General features: G+C 35.9%; 1 protein-coding gene across 1 annotated transcript in view; it reads right to left on the reverse strand.

Annotated features, from left to right (window-relative positions):
• Positions 1 to 23,492, reverse strand: part of LOC149820051 (mitochondrial adenine nucleotide transporter ADNT1) — a 68,326-nt gene that overhangs the window by 27,897 nt on the left and 16,937 nt on the right. The window contains exons 3-4 of the mRNA XM_089982235.1: positions 12,185 to 12,348; positions 4,844 to 4,881 (exon numbers count right to left, since the gene is read on the reverse strand). Of these exons, the coding sequence (XP_089838361.1) occupies positions 4,844 to 4,881; positions 12,185 to 12,348 (202 nt within the window). The remainder of the gene's footprint in view (positions 1 to 4,843; positions 4,882 to 12,184; positions 12,349 to 23,492) is intronic.

Consider the following 23,492-nt stretch of genomic DNA (forward strand, 5'->3'; position numbering starts at 1 on the left):
CTGAAGTTGTGGGAGCCAAAATGAAGATTGACGATGGTGTTCCTCTAACCGATCCTACTCCCTACAGGCAGTTGGTAGGTTCTTTAATGTATCTTAGCATTACTCGACCCGATTTGTCACATGCTATACACATCGCCAGTCAGTTTCAGCATGCTCCTACAACTGTCCATATGAGTGTTGTGCTTCGCATCATCAGATACTTGAAGGGAACGGTGAATAAGGGAGTATTCCTATCCTCTTCTTCTGAATTAAAATTGCTTGCTTATACTGACTCAGATTGGGGAGGTGACCCTAGTAACCGTCACTCCACCACTGGCTTTTGTATTTTCTTAGGAGAATCTTTGATCCTGTGGCGATGTAAAAAGGAACAAAAGGTTTCCTTATCATCCACTGAAGCCGAATACAGAGCCATGGCATCTACCACCATGGAAATAGTATGGATTCGACGTCTTTTGGAAGATATGGGAGTAGTTGTCAAAGAACCAACAAAGTTATGCTGTGACAATAAAAGTGCAATCAACATTACCAAGAACCACACCTTTCACGAGCGAACAAAGCATATAGAGATGGATTGTCATTATGTCCGAGAGGAATACTTGAAGAAGGTCATTGATCTACCATATGTGACATCTGAGTATCAACTTGCCGACTTCTTCACAAAAGCTCTATGTTCGCCCAGATTTCATTTCCTTCTTGACAAACTTGCGGTTATCACACCGTAAGTTTGAGGGGGGGTGTTAAAATGTAGCTCTTAAAAATCATTATTGTAAATATAAATATATATATTTATATACATAGAGATATATTTACATATAATATATTATATGTACATATATCTCTATATATATAAATATATATATTTATATATTTTTACCTGAAAAGGGTATTTTTGTCATTTCCTGTTTTGCGCATATTCCCTTTAGAATATGTTGTAAATTTCTTTTTGTTTTTTTATTTTTTGTAATTCTTTTTTTCTTTTTTTATTTTCGATATTTTTATTGTGCATTGGGGGTCCCCCAATAGAGTCGTTGGGGGCTCCCAACGACTCCTTTGGGAGCCCCCCCTTTGCACCTCCTTTATTTGTATAAATAGGGGTGTTCCCCCCTTGTATTTCCTAAGCTTGAGAGTCTCAAGCATTTCCTCCTTCTTTATGAAACACATGCATTATTGCATGTTTATTATTTTTACGCTTTTTGCGTATTGTATTCAAGTGTTGTGAGAGTGCCTTCATGCACTTCCTTTTTAAGTATTTATGCTTGTATGCGTATTGTCTCTTCGTAGACAATTTCACACTAATGTCCATAGTGAATCTTTTTGCTAATCTAAAAAAACAAATAGAAGAAAGGCATGGGCATGGGTGCCCAGCTTCCCGGATTTGGAAGATGAAATGTTCGATGAAGATGATCATCACCATCGCTGCCAACTTTATGGAACGAAGAAAGCATCCAAGCTTTAAAAAACAACAATTGAGAAAATTAAGAATGAAATGCTGAAGATTTGTATTCCAAATTTTGGAAATAATGTAGCCTTCTAACAGCTCTACCTTTAATGTGTTGTCCTATGTCACATAGGTACATGTACAGGCATCTGTGAGGGTACGTGGGACATGAAAATCACTAAAAAAATGGTACAAGAGTACGTCCACACATATAGACATATATATACATATATATGTATTTATGTATGTATATATGTTTATTTGAAAAAAATTATGTATGCATGTGTGCCTATATATTCATACATACATACATATATAGATATATATAGAGAAAGAGAGAGAGAGAGAGTGAGAAAGAGAGAGAGAGTTGGGAGTAGCAGCCAACTCTTATCTGTGCCTACTGCCAGCCTACCAGGCTTCTAAAGAGGTTTTTCCATGTTTTTCTCAAATCTGACCAAACAGATTTGTTTTGCATGCTTGATTTTATAGGGATGCACTCTTGGATCATCCCATTCCAACACGCGGGTAGGTTTTTATAAGGTCATAAAATCAGCCATCTACAATTTTGATAAATATTCAAGCAGAAAATTTCACATTTTTATTAAAAAAACACAATCCGAGTGTCATTTTCTAGCAAATTGACCATGTTGAATGATCTGCAGGGTCAAATTTGTGACAAACACCCCAAAAACCTCTGCTTGCTCGCGGTAGGCTCCTTTGTCAAGCATCTACTCTCTCTATCTATATACAGAGCGAGAGTGATGAAAACATGTTAAATGGGTTTTTCCAATCTTTCAGTGCTTTTTTCGCAATTCTAACCCCATAGATGTGTTTGGCATGGTTGATTTACTAGGAATCGACACCTGGATCATGCTTTCTTGATGAAAAAACAATATTTAGAGTCTCGAAATTGTATGAAGATTTTGGGCCGTTGAATTTTCAAACCTTATAAAATCCCACCCATGTGTCAAAATATCACATCTGTATGGTCAAAAATAAAAAAAATGAAAAACTCATTTAGCATGCTTTCATCAATATATATATATATAGAGAGAGAGAGAGACTGTAGAAGAATGAATAGAAACAACCTTTAATTCACCTCAAAATGGATGAAAACAGGTGGTGGATTGGACTAGATCCAAAACTGTCCTTACTCATACACAATGAAGTACCAGTGTCTGCATGAGTACAAAACCCTTTTGAAGTACCCATGTTACATAGGTGTTATAAAAAAATTGTGCAATCGTAAACTATGATGACCTTATAATTAAGCAACATTTTTTATTTAGTTTTTATCAGTGTGATTTTGTTTAGTTATGCCGAATTATTTGATTTTTCATTGTTACATATTTATAGGTTTGTTAGTTGTTCCTTGTTAGTTAGTATTGAATAATATGTTTTACTAGTCTACCTCTGTGTATTTTATGTAATAAATCTCTGGTAGTTTTAATGTGTAGATTTTATATTTTTCTAATTTTTTCAAAAAAAATTATTTTATCGATATTTTAAAATATTTAGTATTGTATCTACAAGTATCTTAGACTCTTCGAATATTCCTTTTGATATATGCTTTTTAAATCATTGCTTTTGACACCACTGTACCAGAAAATCTTGCCCAACTAAAAAAGAAATTAAAAGCATTCACATGCACAAGTAGAGAGACAAATTTTGTATGGTTGATGTTATGAATCTAATTGCTAGCAAATAACTCCTTGTTTGAAGATTATCAAACATTCAACCTTTGATGCAATCACTACCCAACCCAAGCATAGGATTTTGATCTCAAGTTCGATCCATTACACAAAGTGTAATGAGGGTTATCATTATTCCCAAGATTCAAGAACAGCATAACAACAAAGTCTCATTAATAACTTGAACACCTCTTTTCCAGAATACTTGGATGCCCACCTGGTTACGAGGTTTGCGCCACTCATTTGAGACAATGAGATTAACCAATCCATGAGTTCTTGAAGAATAATTTCCTTGTTAATCCAGCTTTCCATGAACCCAATGAGAAATCAGGATATACCTTGGATGTTACTCTATTCATGAGAACACCCCAACATTAGACCCAGGACCTACAAAGGCCAAACTCCTCCTCATGACAGTTATTCCAAGTCTAGGGAGAAGTGTGGCATCCCAATCTGATTAACAAGCTCCACTTTCTTTTGAGAGAGAAGGAAAATTTTATCAAGTAAATATCCAGGTGACAAATTGTCACACAACGTTTAGTAAACAGCGAGAAAAAATCAAAATTGGTCCCATCCTTTTTAACAAGGATCCAATCCAAATCAACACCAAGCCATTTAGCATAAGCATAGTGAAGAAGCACTGAATCATAATATGGATAGTATTGCAAGAGGATTGGACATTCTGTCATCAAATGTCCGTCAATTCCTCTCAAAGTTTCCAGTACAATGGCAGCTACAATTTCCAGATCAATGATTGCTAGCCCCCACTACATTCCTTGCAATACTTTGAGAAAAATGATTGCCTGAAAATCTAGATAACCCTTCATAGAATGGTCCAACTCCAGCCATTTTATCCAATGAATCTGACTGAAATAATGGCAATCCTAGCAAAAATGAGTAGACTATTCTACTGTGAAAAAAATATTACACCTGCTAGCTTAACGAATGACCCTCTCTATACGATTGATGTGATTTGGGGACCCCAGGGAAAATTAACCATTCCATTACCCTCATTCTACGATTCAGTCCAAGACTCCAAATTGGCTTCCACTATGACAGATAATGGGTATCTATTGAAGTGTTGCAACTCTCGGCACTGTCTGAAACCATCCAACCCAATAGCTAAAGTGTGTTGTTCAGTCATTCTACAACTTCCAATTCCATAATAGCACTTCTTAAGACCATATCCAAACTCCACCACTTTACAACAAATATAAACTTATGCATCACTAGGCTCGAAGGGAATAGGAAGGCTAGAGGACCCTGGCCTATGCTCTAGTCTTGTTGATTTCTTTGGTTAATACTATTTTCCGAAGTATACCATTAACCAGTTGTCTTACACAACAAAGATTCTCCACCAAAATAGGCACATTACACAGGCTGCATGCACACAAGCACTCACGGACACAGACAAATGGATGGATGTAGTCGCACATGCATGCACAGACACCTTTCAAATACAGAACTTTAAAATCATCTACAAAATGAATTCAATATACTGGTTTTGAACTTTTTGACATAAATACTCTTGTCAAGGATTGAGCCACTCGTCCTTTTTATCACACATAATTATTGTTAAAGCAAAAGACAATTACTATAAATGCCACAGAGATTTTACAAAGCCTACCAAACATCACTAGTTACTCATACTTTACTTATATTTGCAATATACAAACAAAGTCACAGGATCTAGGCAAAGAAAGAAAGTTCATACCATTGCCAGATTGTTGTCGGTAAAGCCATAAAATCCCACTGTAATGATAAACAAAATAATCTTAGTATTACTTCCAACTGCAAATTTTCATTTTACAACTCTTGAAAGAAAAAAAAATGAAACTTAACCACATACAGGAATGGCAAAAATGTTTGACTCATTAGGCCAAGAAAAAAAAGTAAATAGAGACTCACTTCTTTTTAATTGAAATAGAGACTCACTACTCAATTGTGATAAGGAAATACTCATTCAGTACAGGAAATACATACTTTGGCATGATAATGGACAAGTAACTGGAAAGGACAGCATAATATGATCAAGAAAACCTTAGGCATTATAACAATTACTATCAACTCAAATTCATGTCTGTTGAACAAAAAACGAAAATGAATTGCAAGGACTATAATAACATGCTATGGCTCTAACATGAAACACATGAAGGACTAGAAGCTGCTTATGAGTTTACATGTTCAAAGGGCATATAATGTAGAAAGTTTAAAACAAAATCAATACAGATTTCTCTAATACCAAGAACGGAATAGTATCACCCAATGTTGTGAAAAGTGTTGAGGCATAGCGTAGTGCTCTACCAAAAACTGAAGAGACGCGTAAGCCTCGAGGTGTAAAGCGTAAGCCTCAAATTTTTTTAAAACTTAAAAAATCCTTTAAAAGTATCTAAAAATACAAATAAATAAATAAAATGCTATATTGATGAAGCAACAACCAATAAGAAATAGAAAATCTCAAATAAATACCGTCAAATATGAGATTAACATGTAAAAGTAACATTAACGTGTATATTGATATATGTAAGTATCTAAGAAATAAGAAGTATGCCACAAGAAAAGATTAAATGAAAAGTAGAACATCTCAGATTTCATTAAAGAGTATCAGATATCTATCCAGATGCATATCAAATGAATTTGAGATTGTTACTTGAAGAGATGAAATAGAAACATTTAAGCAACTTCCACAAGAAAACATATAGAAAAAAGCAAACATAGCATGACAATTATTTGAACAGAAAAATTAATGCATCAATATAATTTTTAGAAAGGTTAGCTGGTTACATGGAGTTGGGGAAAAAGTTCACAGGGATATAGCACTGATAATTTTCAAAACAGTGTTAATTTTTAGAAAAGTTAGCTGTCAAAATAGTGTTAATTTTCAACTTGATGAACAATAATAAGGTCGGTCAACTAACAAGAAGGACAGAGAATGTGTTTGTGTTGTGTGTGTGCAGCGAGAGAGGGAGAGGGAGACAAAAGGGAGACAAAGAGAGAGGCAGAGACAGAGAGAGTGAAAAGGAGACAACGAGAGAGGGAGACAACAAGAGTGGGAGAGATAGAGAGAGGGAGAGAGAGAGAGAGACAAAGGGAACAACAAGAGAGGGAGACTTACCGAGAGAGAGGGAAAGTGAGACCTTCTTCTTCCTCCTCATTTCGGCAGAGAAGAGGAGATAGTGAGAGGGAGGAGGGCGAGAGAGAGAGAGAGGGGGAGGCCCTAATCAATCAGGCCTCCCTCCTTTTGGGTCAAATGGCGGATTGAACCCTATTTGACCCAAACAAAATGAGGTGCACGCCTCAAACTGAGGTGCGGCTCATAGCGTATGAGGTGTGCACTTCTTTGGTTTGCGCTTTTTATGTGAGCTTCTAGGCCAAAGGGTTCTCTCCTTGTGGCAAGGCGCGCTTTTTGTGCCTTGAGGCACAATTTTAACAACACTGGTATCACCCAACCAGATTATATGTTTCTAAGTAGATCCACAACCTTGGTAGTTTCCAGTGTTGAGTTTGATAGTGATCAATGCAACAAATTTTTTTACATTGTGGATGCACAAGCATTGGCATTGGTTGCAATCATAGTCACAAATATCAGCCATTTTTTGAAAATCTCGTGATTTTAACTCCAACATTTCAGAGACCACTATAATCCTGAAAAAACATGATATTCTCAAAATATTCTCAAAACATGATATTTTTAAGGTATTCCCATGCCTTATCGGCATGTTCGAATTTGGCAAGACTGGAACATTTTTTAATGTCAATGCTATTGATAAGCCATGACATTATTTTCGCATGTCCCATTCTCCACTCTTTTCATCTTTTTTATAAGAGGCTAGAGCCTTGATTTTCTCCTCTTCTAATAATAGAACATCTTTATCTCCCTCTTTTTTAGTAAAAGATAGTTTAGGTTCTGAATCGGAACCATCCACAATCTCCCATAAGCCTTTCCCCCATATATGGTGCTTCATGATTGAAGCTCATGTTACATAATTTGTGTTGCTCAATTTCATAGAGATGATGGTGACTTTATCATTGTCATCCATCGATTACAAGGGGAGAAAAAGAAAATAAGGATAGAAGAAAAAAAAAACGAAAAAATGTGAAAAGAGAAAGAGATACAATACAAAGATGTAGAAGCCCTTCCAATGAAGTAATAAAACACTTCTCTTCAAGTGATGAAACACTTTTACACAAGGGTCACGAAAATCGAGGCAGCCTTTCTCCAAGATCTAATAATCCCGTAGCTCTGATACCATGTAATGAAATGGTGATCTTCCACAAATGCCCTTGAAACACTCAAAGGGAAGTGTCTAAAAGACACTTTAAGCAAAGCCCTTAAAAAGGGTAAAAGAGGAACAACACATACATAAATAAATATTTTTAATTATGTAGAAAAATGCTTGAAAAGCATTACAAAGGAGTGAGAATACAAGAGGGGGCTGCACCCCTATTTATATGAGAGCAAAGGAGAGAGCTCATAAGGAGCTCTCCCTTCTAGTCGTTGGATTAGTTCCAACGACTAGATAGGTTGGTTAAGTTCCGGTTGGAACTTAACCAAACTATATTATCTAGTTCAATATGAACTAGATAATATATATAGTACATTAAATAAAAAAATAGGAAAAATATATTTATATAATAATAATATTCTATTATTATTATATAAATATATATATATGTTACATTTTAACATATTCGACATGGTTGACTGAAGCTAACTGATTTGCACAGATGGGAAGACAGGACTCAAATCGCCTTGGAGATCATGGATGAGGTCCCATACACCACAATCAGAATCCACATGAATCATATTTTTGTCATTCATAGGATGCCTATGTGATGATGAAGAGATCATACAATTCTGGTAAGATATTTTGTGAAGCCTGCTTCTTGCTGAACATGAGCCTCTTAGGTTGAATACAATTCCAGATGTACAAAACCATAAGCATTCTAACTTTGCTAATGGCTCTTCCAGTGACATCGGAAGGACCTGGCTCATATTCAAGATATTTGAGATGGTCAAAGGTCACAGATGAAGGCGTAAATCAGAAACAAAGCCTTATCATATTCAAATTTTGACCAAATGCAAATATTCCTTGTTGCAACTAAGAGTACCTTAACCTACGGTGTGCTTTCAAGCCTCTTCTATATTAAACGTCCTTGTCAAATTCCTTGAAAAGAGATCTAGAAGCTTTCTTGAAATCAGCATATGTCTTCAATTAGCTTTTTCAAGAAGGCAGTGATCTCTTTTCTAATTCTATCTCTTCAGCTTGCCCATCATGGCTTTGAGATGCATCATAATCATAATCTATACTTTTTGATAGTTGGTCTGACAATTAAATCCAAATAATAATCTCAAGCAAGCCTATATTTTCCAAAAAAGTACATAAAGTTTGTGCTTATCTTCATTAAAACTTGTGCCTATAGTTGGCAGAGTGGGAACCAGAAGTGGTAAGTAGTATGAAAATCAGAATCAAGAACCGACCATTTCATATCTTTAGAGCATTCAGGAAGCAGTATGAGGCATAATTTATTATTTATTAAGCAATATGTGACTAAATTACTGATAAATTGATGGATGCAAGAAAACTTTTTAAGAAATGAAGATCACAGTTAATATCATTCTATTAGAAAATCTCCAAATCACTTAGTAAAAACAATAAGACAAAAATATAGATTCAACAAAAGCACAAAATATTAAAAAATAACTTAATAAGCTCATTTTTTTTACACCGAACATTGAGAGAATAAAGAATTTGTGCAGTAGTTTATTAAAAGAGTGAGGTAGCCTGACAACTTCCAAAAGCAGGTGCATACTTTTATCACATACATTATAAATCTACGAAAGTTCAACTAAGTCTTAACAACATATGTTAGCTACTGTATGATATTTTTGAACAATAAATAAATATGCTAAGGTAGAAGTGTTTTATAGGCCCGTATCATAGTCACAAATATTTGTCTCAGCTATATCTCAGCAAGGAAAATTTTTAGAATATTATTGTTTTTTCGATATATATCAGAAAAATCAAAATAAAAAAAGTTGGAAATTTAAGAAAAAATATATGTTAAACAAAGAAGGAATGAAACAAGAACACAAAAAATAAATATAAATTCCCAATATCATCGTCATGAATTGAAATTCCTGATATTTTCACAATATTGTGAGATTTTGCACGTAAAATTATTTTTTTGATTTTACAGTAATAATATTGTGATATTTGGAAAATATTGTTGATATACATGGCTATGATCCATACCAGTAAAATGATATATAATACTAATCTAAAGCAGAAAACAATTGATTTTTTGTATCTAAAAAACAAATTTATGAAGCAAAAACAAAATATATTCATATTATCACAAACTTCGCAAAAATCTAACATCCAAATAGTGTCATGCTTGTATCACTATCATTTTACATACAAATAGTGTCATGACCTGGAATTGGGATTTTCATGACTAAGACTAGAGATTCCCATGATCGGGAATCGGGATTCCTACTTACTCTAAATGCTTCCAGTAACCATGCTCATCCCAGTTCACTTTTCCTGCTAGCTTCCATTTACGTGCTATTATGTACTTGAATCTTGCTCTTATCTAAAGTTCTAGTGTTTGAGCTCCCCCCTACAAACAAATGCTAATCTTTCCACAATTACATCTAGAAGATGAGACAAGATTCTTCTATGGTCTTTGCAAATTTCATATACCATTACGAGAATGAAGTGTTCTCATCCCAAGATTTGAGCCTCAATAAAAACATATTCAAAGTTTACACCCTATAGAAAGACAAATTTCTTTTGCAATCCTTTCATTGCTTTTCTTCATACACAATGTGCTCCACACTTCATGATGACTTAATTCACCAAACAATCCGAGTAATTCAGCATAAAACTTATTAAAGTGGCAGTCCACCTTAGAACATCAACGAATCTTATCCATGGTCTCATTTTATTTAGCAATCCTCCTTAAAGAAGGCATGTGTAATAGCTTCCCAAAGATCCTTTGATTATCATGACACATAAGAGTTCTTCCTATTGAGGTGTGCATGTGCTGTATTATCATATGCCACTGTCAAAGTTGGATTTCTCAGCCAGTCAACTCATGACTTGGCCGAGTCGTATTAGATCGGCGACACCTCAACCCAAAAAAAAATGAGGAACTCGTTACTTATCCAAAAATCACCCGATGCACATGAACTCGGTTGACTCGGCCAAGTCACGAGTGACTCGTCGGAGTTCAGTCAAAAAAAGATGCATTGAAATGGTCAAAATGGGCTGAAAGTTAATAGAATCGACCGAGCCACGGTTGAAAGGACTCAGCCAATTCAACTTATAAAACAACATTTAGAAAAAAAATAAGGGTTTCTACGCTGCCCCTCTTGCCTCTCCTAGCCTCCCTTCATGAAGTGCTCAATATGCCACTGTATCACCAGTGATCGGTGGAATTTTTCAGCGAGTGAAGACCCAAGGGAGCCAGAGCAGGAAGCACGGAGGCAGGTAGGCATCTCTCTCTTTGTGAGTTTGTCGCCAGCCCTCTGATGGGTTATTTGGCCAAGGTGCATGGCCAGGCCAGCAAGCTCTCTCTCTCTCTCTCTCTCTCTCTCTCTCTCTCTCTCTCTCTCTCTCTCTCTCTCTCTCTCAACTTTGGTCCTCTTTGGATAGTGGCCATACATGAATTTGAGTTCGACCGACATTGATGGTACGTTGTTCTGCACCTCTTTTTGATGTTGCATGGGGTTTCAATCGCACTATTGTAGACTCAAAATCTGAAGTTGAGGAGTTTTGTTGATTTTCTCCTTGATTTTGCTATCTTTGTGGATGCCTTCCTCCAAATCCCTCATGATGAAATTTCTTAGCATATAGATGTTGATATATGATCACTAATACGAATTGTTAAACCTCTGCTAGTCCATTTCTTTCCATATTTGTTTTAATGTCTTTGGAATTTGGATTTGTTAGGCAGCATAGTTCAACATATTTATTCAATGAATAATTTATATATTTATCATAGTCACCTATATTGTTCAAGGTAATTTCAAAGCAAGGGTTTTTCTCAAAGATATTTTCAAAATGTGATTTTTCTCGAGAAAATTCGAAAGCTAGGAATAATAAAAAATAATAGGTTTATAGTATTTTTATTACAAAAAATATAAAGAAACAATTATAAAAGGTTTTAAAATATAAAAGAAACAAAAAAGATATTTAAAATATATATATAAAGATTTTTGAAAATCCCAAGAATATCTCAGGAAAATATCAAATACTGGCGATATCGGTGACTATGATATTTATTATTTAAGATGTATAAATGTATGATATTAATGTATAAATATATGATGTTGGATTTTTTTATGTTGAATTTAGCTAAACAGGAATAATATAATCAAAATTTGTTCTTTTTAATCTTAATGACTATTTTAAGATCTTAGGAAATTTTGTATGATTTATGTTTTAATTTTAATACATTAAATAAAAAACTTGACTCGTCCGAGTCACCAATCCGTAGGTGGCCGATCCGATACCAAGTTCTAAGAACGTCAACCATGCTCATCATTCACAATTATGGCACAATTGGATAGAAACTGAATAATGTTCCTAGTGGCTTAGTTCATTTCCTAGCCCTAGCATCATCATATACATTTAAAATCATAGTCAGAGAGTAAAGGGGAACCATGTTTAGATGTCAAGTTTGCCATCAAGTGAACTAGTGGGAGAATCCATTCAAAAGAACATCATATGCTGCCACAAAATTAAAAGCACTTTCAAAAAGCTTAAAAGCACATACTCATGTTGACAGTACAAACAGGTTAAATAAAGAAAGGAATAATTCAATGTCATCCATTTTCTAAAAGTCCAATCTAAACATGTTCCTCAGAATCTAGAAGTCTTGGAAGAAATTAGGCAATAAAAAACAGGTGAAAATAACAATAAGCAAATAAAAGCAGCAAAGATGCTCAAAAAATGGATTCAATTCCCATGCACCAAAGGCTAAATTTTCCAACTGTGCCACTTCCTATCCATTATAATATGAAATGCTAGAAATGCAGAAATAGTACCTAGATGCCTGCTCATAGCTGAAGAACTTAACAGCTGAGTTTGGAACTATGCGTGCACAGTTAGTGCCATTTCCTTTAAACAGTCCTCGAAAACCTTCTGTTTGCCATATATACTTCAAACCTTGAATAGTACCATTATATTTTATGTTGTGCGGATTCTGGACCTATTTTAAAAGCAAGGAACAATTAGGTAAAACAAAAAACAAGAAATAATGAGAAAAACAAGCATGGAAAAATTTATAGCTGCAATAACAAACAAAATTTTGATAAACCTGAAACAACCCTTACCAAGACCATCACTTGGCAACTCATTCCCTCACATCTCCTGATGACAACTCACGCTTATATCGAATTCTTTTTCTCTTTTTCCTTCTTTTTTGTTATTTTCTTCTTCTTTGTTTTTTTTCTTCTATTTTTACATACATCTGTTTGGGTGTGTATCTTTCTTTGCAGACACACATACACATATCGAATGTTTGTGCATTCATTTTTTGTATATATATATAGAGAGAGAGGGTGGTAGCTACCTAACACTTTTTGAGCCAATCGCCAGCCTACCAGGATTTGGAAGGATTTTTTCTATTTTTTCTAAAATCTGACCGTACAAATGTGATCTACATGTTTGATTTTATAGGAATTGACTCTTGGATCATCCGATTCCAACACGCAGTTAGGTTTTTACAAGATTTAAAAAACAACAGTCTACAATTTTCAAAAATATTCAATGCTTAAAAAACATCTTTTTTTATCCAAAAAACATGATCCAAGTGTTGTTTTCTAGCAAATCGACCATACCGAACACATCTACAGGGTCAGATTTGCAAAAAAAACAACACGAAAACCCTTATTTACTGGTGGTAGGCTCAAACAGTGTTTGACAGCTACCACTTTTCCATTATATATATATATATATATATATATATATATGTGCTTTCTGATTTTCTGAGTATACTTGTTTTTAGATTCTTTTCTCAGATTCTGTGTACATGATTTGTTTCTATGCATGTGCCAATATTCAGATTTCCGTGTATATATTTTTTTAATACATCCTGCATTTTCACCATGACACTTTAGATGGATTTGAATGTTAGAAATATAATAATATTTTAATTGTTTAGCTTCGTTCATGAATAGTTTTGGTTGTATACCTATTAGAAATATAATTATGTTTTAATTGTTTTGCTTCATTCATGAATTATGTTTTTTTATAATTTTAGTTGTTTAGCTACTATACAAATAGTGTTAATGGATTATCCAAAAAATAGTGTTATAATGTCTTTTTATTATTTTTAAGAGTTTATTTTAATTTTTTTATATTTTTATGGCCTCAACTAGACCAAGTATTCTTGCCTAGGCACTAACTACGAAGAGCACTCCATTGAAGATCATTTCAATGCTGCATCAAATGTACAGCCACCTTCCTCTCTACCTCTTCTTCTACAACCACTTCCCTCTTTCTCGCTTGTTTAACCACCCACCACCACCCAAAACCTTAAGCTCTCCCACCATTTTCTCATTACAAACCAGGCTGACAAGAACTTTGTCAGCTAGCCACTAGTCACTTAGCCAAATCAGACCTGGAAAAGTTGTGCCGCAAGCCAGGCACCAACCAGCTAGCCATGTTGGTGTTGCCCTTGCCGCCGCTGAAAACCACTCCCATGGCATTTCAACCATAGCCGCATGTATAAGTCAAGGTAATTTTTTGTCTAGGGTTTCTCTCGGATATTTTAAATAAGTGGCTTTTCTAGAGAAAATCTCAGGAGTTCTAAAAATTTTAAAAATATAAAAACAATAAGATAAAACATAATATTTTCTACACCATTTTCTTGAAAAAATATAAGTAAATAAGTTTGAAAGTTTTTAAAATATAAAATACAAAAAAATAAAATTTGGGCTTAAAATATATCAAAATAAGATTTTTTCAAAAATATCATGATAATAATGCAATATTATTGTGATATTTTCATTTTTAGCAATATTTTAAAATTATAGAGATATTTTGCAGATATTATTAGTTGACCTGAAATTGTCAATAATATCACGATATTTTCAAAACATCAACGACTGGGGTTTTAACCCCTTCCAAAAATGTCTTCTTCCACTTGTTGCAGCTACTATACAGGTGGTCCTGTAATGAAATGGATTAAATCCAAAAGACGTCACTTATGGACTTGCAAGAACACACTTCAATCAAGAATAACACTTGATTGAATAATCCACACCACCCTTACAAGGGTCAAAATATTCTTGCTATTACATAGAAAAGCTCTTTAAAGAGTGAAGAATACAAAGGCCTAGTCTATTTATAATACAAAAAGACACAAGGGAGAAGCTCCAAGTAGTTGCACCTCCAACAGCTAATCGAAGCTACCCCTTAAATCCAAAAAAAGAAAAGTAAAAAAAAAAGGAAATAAAAAGGCTAAAATAAAAAAGGTGGTCAGCCCCTAATGAGTTGACGCCTATTACAGTGAAAAGATCGAAATACCCCTTATGGGTATTTCAGTTTACATGAGTATATATATAAGTATATATATCTTATATATACATATAAGTATATATATCTTAACACCCTCCCTCAAACTCATGGTGGAACATCCGTACCGTAGCATAGTGGGTATGTTACAATACCTGATAAAGATTTGGTACAGCAAACCCTCAGTGGATTGGGACATGACTATCATATGATTGTTACTTCCCTGTTATGTTTACCTGAGCTGCCCAACTTTGAAGATCTGTGTGCAAAATTGTTACAATATGAGATGACCTTAAAGGGATTTTCTGAAAAGTCATCTATGCATACTGGGGCACAAGAAGTTCTTGCTACAGGGGTTGCTTATACACGAGGACGAGGAAGCTATGATATCAAGGGAAAAGGAGCACAAGGGAGAAGTGGTCAAGGAGGTCGTGGCTTATTGCCTACACCTAACACATATACCAATCCACAAAGACAGAGGCCAATTCCTACCTGCTTTCTGTGTAATAAAAAGGGGCACATCAAAGCTAATTGTTGGTTCAATCTCCTAAATAAAGGAAAATCAACACAAACTGAAGCAAAAAGAGGCACAGACAGTACAAGAACCAACGGAGAAGTGAAGGAGTTATTGTTGTCAGCTTTAGCAGAATTGAATCTAAAACAAAATGAGCAAGGCACTTGGTATGTGGACTCTGGCGCAGCGACTCACGTTACTGGTGATGCAGGTAAGCTCCTAAAACTTGTTCCTTACATTGGTAGGAGTAGTATAGTTACTGGAGATGGATCACACCACTCTGTCTCTCATATTGGAAACTCCATTATACCCTTGCCCGAATCCTCCATCAACCTTTCAAAAGTTCTTTATGCTCCTAATATCAAGAAAAACATCGTTTCAGTTTCTAAACTTGTTGATGATATCAAAGCTTCAGTTGAATTTACTCCCTCTTCTGTTCTTGTCAAGGATCTCTGCACGAAGGAGACGTTCGCTAGAGGAAAAAGGCAAGGCAATATGTATGTCTTTCAAGAAGATCCTTCAGCACTTATTCGCTCTGCAGACCCAAACTTGAAGCTCCAATCATCGTTGTCTTCTGAACATCCTGCCTGTGTTTTCAGTGTCTCTGAAATCAATAAGTCAAATCTTTGGCATGGTCGTCTAGGTCACTGCAGTAGTAGTTTTATTGAAAAGCTTGTTTCAAATAACCTCATTCCCAAGTCAAGTTTAGGAATAAATGTCAATGACAACAAATGTTCTAATTGTTTCTTATGTAAGAGTCATGTCTTACCATTTCATTCTATCAATAAAAGAGCTTCAAGACCTTTTGAGACTATCTCTTCTGATGTTTGGGGACCTGCTCCAGTTGCTTCCATATCTGGAACTAGATATTATCTTTTATTTGTTGACAGTTATTCACGCTATTCTTGGATATTTTTCATGAAACACAAATCTGAGACTTTCAAGCTGTTCCGAAACTTTCATTCCTATGTCAAAAACCAATTTTCTGAAAACATCCTAAGTTTCCAATGTGACGGAGGAGGTGAATTCTCTTCCATTGACTTTACTAACTTCCTTCAAAGTAACGGGATAAGAAAAAAGGTGTCTTGCCCACACACACCTCAGCAGAATGGGATTGCTGAAAGAAAGCATCGCCATATCGTTGAGAGTGCGATGAGCATGATGCATGACAGTAGCCTTCCGATCACTTTATGGACAGACTATGTCACATGGGTGCGGGTGCGGGCGCGGGTGCGGGTGCGGGTGCGGGTGCGGGTGCGGGTGCGGGGATTCGGCACTTCCAAAAAACCCGGGTGCGGGGGTGCGGCAGGGGCAAAAATGTAATAAGTAATATATATATATATATATAAAGGGGGTTGGGGAATAGGCGGGGTTTTTTTTTTAAACTTTGCAGCTGTCAGCTGCTGTCAGCAGCTGACAGACAGCTGCTGTCAGCAGCTGTGCGTGAAAAACTTACTTTATGCTTGACAGACTAGCATAAAGTTTTTTTAAAAAAATTTCGAAGCCCATTTGGGCAAATTTTTTTTTTTAAAAATGGACATTAATGATCCTGGGTGCGGTCAACGCACCCAGGATCGAGTTGACCGCACCCGGTGCGGCACCCGCACCCGCGTCGAGTCGCGTCGACACGGGTGCGGCACCCTCCTAGCCGAATCCCTGTGACATAGTGGACAGAGGCTTTTCATTCTGCAGTTCATGTGATAAATCGACTGCCCATGACTATTCTGGAAAACAAGTCTCCTTACTTGTCTCTTTTTGGTGTACATCCCAACTACTATGATTTGCATGTGTTTGGTTGTTTATGCTATGTTCATATTGACAGTTCAATGAGACATAAGTTTCAGGACAAGGCCCTGAAATGCAGGTTTGTGGGTTATGTTGATGACTATAAAGGGTACACGTGCTATGATCCTGTGAGCAAGCGCATCAAAATATCAAGAAATGTCATCTTCGATGAATTGAATTTTGATTGTCGATGTACTAGTTCTTCAGAATCAAAACCTAAAGTTGAGGCTTATTATCCTTGGTTGAATTATGAACTTCACTCAGGAGCTAGTGATACTTGCTCAAATTGCACTCAAAAGGATAAGAGACATGTGTCTACCGATGAAATGATTGCTCATGAAAATACAGACCCATCTTTGAATCCAGAAAGGTATAAAGGCCTTGTCTACACTCGACGAGAAAGAGAGCCGCCCACCATAGTTAATTCAGACATGGACATGTCTTCTACATCCAGCACCGTTGATACTAGAAGATCCACACGTTCTCGGCATCCAATTGAAAGGTGGGTCAGTTATGAAAATTTCTCATTAGATTTTCAACTCTTTCTAACAGCCTTGAATAAAGAAGATGAACCCGCAACGTTCTCTCAAGCATCAAATTCCAGAAGATGGATTGAAGCAATGAATGAAGAGATGGAAGCTCTACATGAATGTGGTACGTGGGATGTCGTATCAAGACCACCTGACAGAAACGTTGTTGGTTCGAAATGGGTGTACAAAATAAAGTATAAACCAGATGGGACTATAGAGCGATACAAGGCGAGACTTGTAGCCAAAGGATTTACACAGGAGCAAGGACAGGATTATGATGAAACCTTTAGTCCAGTGGTGAGGATGGGGACAATCAGAGTCATACTTTCTCTAGCTATTGAACTGTTAAAATATATATATATATATATACTTATATATATACATTCGTATATATATAAGTATATATATATATATTATTTCTCATTTAGATAAATACCCGATAGGGGTATTCTTGTAAAACCACATATGTATATTTTTCCTTTTTATTTTTCTCTTTTCCCTTTTTTCCTTTTTCTTTTTTTCTTTATTTTTTTCCTTTTTGTAATGACCACAAGGGGGGCCCACACTTGTAGTCGTTGGGGCTCCAACGGTCAGATTTCTGACCGTTGGGGCTCCCAACGACTACAAGGGAGCCCCCCTTGTGGTTCCTTTTATTGCTTCCCTCCTCTATAAATAGAGGAGGTCTTCCCCTCTTAAATGTATGGGTTTTTACACCCCTCTCTCTCTTTCTTCAATAAATCCAACTTATGACTTTAAGTCATTTCCGATATTTGTGAGGTTTTGTGTGTGCACATTTGGTGTTTGTGTTCTTGGCTCTTGTAGTCACTCTTAAAGAGTGACTTTTGCTCTATTGGTGCTTCCGCCTCTTTTCATTACATGAACATCAATGGACTATTAGCCAACTTGATGTGAAGAATGCCTTTCTTCATGGAGATTTGAGAGAAGAAGTATACATGGAACAACCCACTGGTTACGCAGAAGGTCATCCTACAAAATATGTCTGCAGACTAAAAAGGGCGATATATGGATTGAAGCAGGCATCTTGATCTTGGTTCGACAGCTTTTCTCTTGAAATCCAAAAATATGGTTTTAAGAGATCTCTTCTTGACCACTCCTTATTTATATTCAAGAACCAAGACACAATTACTCTGTTGTTGATATATGTAGATGATATCATCCTCACTGGTAATTCCAATGAGCATATTGAAAAAGTCAAACATCTCTTGAATCAGAGGTTTAAAATGAAGGACCTTGGCAAACTACGATACTTTCTCGGAGTTGAAGTCGACAGTACTTCTGAAGAGATGACTCTCACTCAACATAAGTATACCATTGATGTTCTCAATAAGGCGGGTATGAAAGACTGCAGGCCCTTGAGCACTCCTAGCGTTCTTCATCAAAAGCTTAGTTCTCAAGATGGAGATCCACTTGATAATCCCACACAGTACCGTAGCATAGTGGGTATGTTACAATACCTCACTTTTACTCGCCCTGATATAGTCTACTCGGTGAATCAAGTTTCTCAGTTTATGCATGCCCCATGTGAAGGGCATATGGAAGCAATTAAACGGATACTTCGATATCTGAAGGGAACGGTTGGGGATGGTCTCACATATAAGCGAAAGACAAATGGGCAAAATGCACATGAGATCACTGTTTATTCTGATGCGGACTGGGCAGGAGATCCAGATGAACGCAGATCAATATCCGGTTATTGTGTGTTTGTTGGGATGAATTTGATTTCTTGGAGTAGTAAGAAACAAAAGGTTGTTGCCAGATCCAGTACAGAGGTTGAATATAGGTCAATGGCAGCCGCCACTGCTGAGGCTACTTGGATTAGACACTTACTGACAGAAGTAGGAGAATCGATCTCTCGATCACTTCTTCTGTGTGACAACCAGAGTGCCATTAGTATGTCTTTTAATCCAATCCATCACAGTCGTGCCAAACATATTGAAATAGATCAGCATTTTGTGAGACAAAAGGTAGAAGAGAAAGAGATTGAGCCTGAATTTGTTCGAACTACAGATCAAGTAGCGGATATATTTACAAAAGGATTGACAAAAGACAGATTTTGGATGTTAAAAGGCAAGTTGTTCATGGTTCAAGACCATGCACAACTTGAGGGAGGGTGAAAAGAAGTGTGTTGTTATTACGGGTCACGGGTCTGGAGATCCAGACCCGTGATCATTACATTAACACACTCATTAATGGCAGTTTCTGTAAATTATCTTATTGTAATAAGGGTACTTTAGTACCCTAATGTTAATACATAAAGTAGCATATACAGCAGCCGACCCTGCGTATTGGGGGTATCGGTTTTCTCTGCAATTTCTCTCTCCCTTTCTCTCTCTCTCTCTCTTTCTCAGCTCTCACGTGTAGAAGGTCTTGAACAGTGAAAATCTAACATGATTATCATATCATCTACGTAAAAGCAGTAATATTACCATTCCTGCATTAGAAGACTTAACAAATAACGTAGTGTGAGTAAAACAAAATTTAAAATAAATTTGTATCATCACACTACTGAACCTATCATACCAAGCTTTGAGAGTTTGTTTTAAACCATACAATGTTTTTCGTAACCGAAAGATTTTCCCATATGCTAAATTCAAACCTGGTGGAGGATTCATGTAAACCTCATCCAGATTATCATTCAAAAAGGCATTTTTTACGTCCATTTGAAAAATAAGTCATTTCTTAATTGATGATATAGAAATAAGAGTTCTAACAATGGTCATTCGAGCGACTGGAGCAAACGTCTCATCATAGTCTATTTCATATTCTTGACTGTATCGCTTTGCTACTAACCTAGCTTTATATCTTTTCAATGTCCCATCCTATTTAGTTTTTATCTTGTAGATCGATTTACATCTTATAGTTTTCCTTTCTTTAGATAATGTTCGAATTTCTCCAGTTTTTTGCATTTTCTAAAGCTTCTAATTCATCACTCATCCCCATAATCCATTCTTGATGATTTTTAACCTCATGGTAAGATGTTAATTATGTATAAAAGTGTATGGTCATTAGACATGATTTATACATGTGAAAGTATCTCAAACAAGATACTACGAACAATATTACAATATTCTTGGAAATAAATGTGTATACAAACGCCCAACAAGAATACTTGAAACACTTGTGCACACAATGCACAACACAAACTCACAAATGCACAAATACGAACCCAAAAGTCATAAGTTCCACTAACATAAGCTTGGGCTATAATCTCATACAATCGAGGAGAGCCCTTTATATAGGGCTTGGAAGGGCTCCCACATAGTCGTTGGAGGGGCCCAACGACTATGTGGTGGGCCCCCCAAGGTACAAAGTACAAACGGTACAAAAAGAAAAAAGAAAAATAAGAGAAAAATAAAAAAGAGAAAAAATACAATACATATTCAAGAAATGAATATGCACAAAAATGAGAAAAAGACTAAACTACCCCTACGGCTAAATAATAGAAATATATATTTTATATATATATAACATTATATGATTTGATTACATAATTTAACACCCCCCCCCTCAAACTTAGGGCAGGATGACCGAAAGTTTGCTAACAAGGAAGTTGAAGTGCGAAGCACACAAAGCTTTAGTGAAGAAATTCACCAACTGATATTCTGATGTGACATATAGAAGGTCAATGACTCCTTTGAGATACACCTCACGAACATAATGACAATCAATTTCTATGTGTTTAGTCCGCTCATGAAAAGTGTGATTCTTAGCAATATAAATCGCACTTTTGTTGTCACTGCATAGCTTGGTGGGCCCTTCTATTGTGATCTCCATATCTTCCAGCAACTGATGGATCCATACAATTTCCATAGTAGTAGTCGTCATGGCACGATATTCGGCTTCAGTTGATGATAGAGACACATTTTGTTGTTTCTTACATCTCCATGAAATCAGCGAATCTCCTAAGAACACACAAAAACCAGTGGTGGAGTGACGGTTATTTGGGTCACCTCCCTAATCAAAATCAGTATATGCAATTAATTTTAAATCAGAAGAAGAAGATAAGAAAACTCCCTTATTTAGAGTGCCCTTTATGTATCTTACGAGTAAGATACACTCATGTGAACGAAGGTTGGTGCATGTTGAAACTGGCTTGCCGTATGAACTGCATGTGAGATATCTGGTCTTGTAATACTCAAATACATTAACGATCCTACTAGCTATCTATAGGGAGTAGAATCGAAGAGAAGAACACCATCATCAATCTTCATTTTAGCTCCTACTATAGCAGGAGTTTCACAAACCTTATCATCAGTAATACCTGACCTATCAATAATCTCAGACGCAAGCTTAGTTTGAAACGAAAAATATCCTCTATGAGAGCAAGCTACTTCAATACCCAAAAACTAAGTTAGAACACTCAAGTCAGACATTTCAAATTTATCCTTTAAAATTGATTTTATGCTTTTAACCCCTTTAGAATCACTTCCGGTTATAAGCATATCATCCACATACAACAACAACAACAACTATGCCTTCATCCCAAAACAATTGGGGTCAGCGATATGAACCAAAAAAGAAATTCATTTTGGGTCTTCCACATGAATCCTTTTCCTCCAATCATTTCTATCCAACGCCATGTCCTCGGTGAGGTTCAAAGCATTCATATCCGTTCCTATCATCTCCATCCAAGTCTTCCTAGGCCTACCCCGACCTCTTTTAACTAATATATTTTCCCATTTCTCCAACCTTCTAACTGGAGCATCATTAGGCCTTCGCCGAATATGTCCAAACCACCGTAAACGATTCTCTCGCATCTTATTTTCAATGGGTGCAACACCTACCTTCTTACGTATCTCTTCGTTCCGAATCTTATCTTTTATTGTATTTCCACACATCCATCTAAGCATCCGCATCTCAGCTACACTCATTTTTTGAATATGATGTCTCTTGGCAGCCCAACATTCCGTACCATATAGTAAAGCGCGTCTAATAGTCGTCCTATAAAACTTTCCCTTCAACCGCAATGGCATTCTACGATTGCACAGCACTCCAGTAGCACTTTTCTATTTCATCCACCCAACCTTTATCCTATGATTTACATATCATCCACATATAGAAGTAAAATAACAATCCCTGCATTAGATTTCTTAACAAATAAAGCAGTATCATAAAGCAAGATGAAAAACCATTTTCTATCATTACAGAGTTAAACCTATCATACCAAGCCTTAAGAGCTTATTTTAAGACATAAAGGGCTTTCCTAAGGCGAAGCACCTTCCCTTTGGGAGTCTCCATTCCAGGTGGAGCATCCATGTAAACCTCTTCATTCCAATCACCATTCAGAAAAGCATTCTTAACATCAATTTGATAGATGTTTCATTTGTTGATAGAAGCAACAGAGATGAGACAGCGAACAGTTACCATTCGAGCAACGGGCGCAAAAGTTTCTTCATAGTCAATCTCATACTCTTGACTATACCCTTTAGCAACTAATCGAGCTTTGTATCTCTCCAGAGATCCATCGCTTTTAGTCTTAACCTTAAATACCCAACGACAGCTTATGGTTTTCTTTCCAATAGGTAGAGTTTGGAATTCCCATGTCTCTGCTTTCCTAAGAGCAGTGAGTTCATTTTGCATAGCTTCTTGTCATTCTATACATTTTTTAGCTTCCTCAAAATTCCTTGGTTCAAAGTAAGAGTGAAATAAAAGAAAAAACTTTCAAAGTGTTGACAGTAATATTTTCACAACATTTTGAAAATTAAATTATGTACTTAAAATTCATATTGTAGCCAAAGATCTTATATTTCCAACAAACTAAAAATCACTCAATCCACGTTCAATTAGCTACATCATTCTACAAGTTGATTGTAGTGACCCCAGACCTAAATAAAAAATTCATCCAAAATTTTTTTCTTTTCTTGAACTGAAAATAGATACAACCTTGTATCCTTGAGTTGTTGGATATGATCAACCAAAATGAGAAGATTACACTGTTCAGATAATGCAGTTTAGGTTTGTATGTCACTATAAAATAGGTCTATA

Source organism: Nuphar pumila, chromosome 12, assembly GCF_984573655.1.
Source record: "Nuphar pumila chromosome 12, dmNupPumi1.hap1.1, whole genome shotgun sequence".
Taxonomy (NCBI): Eukaryota; Viridiplantae; Streptophyta; class Magnoliopsida; order Nymphaeales; family Nymphaeaceae; genus Nuphar; species Nuphar pumila.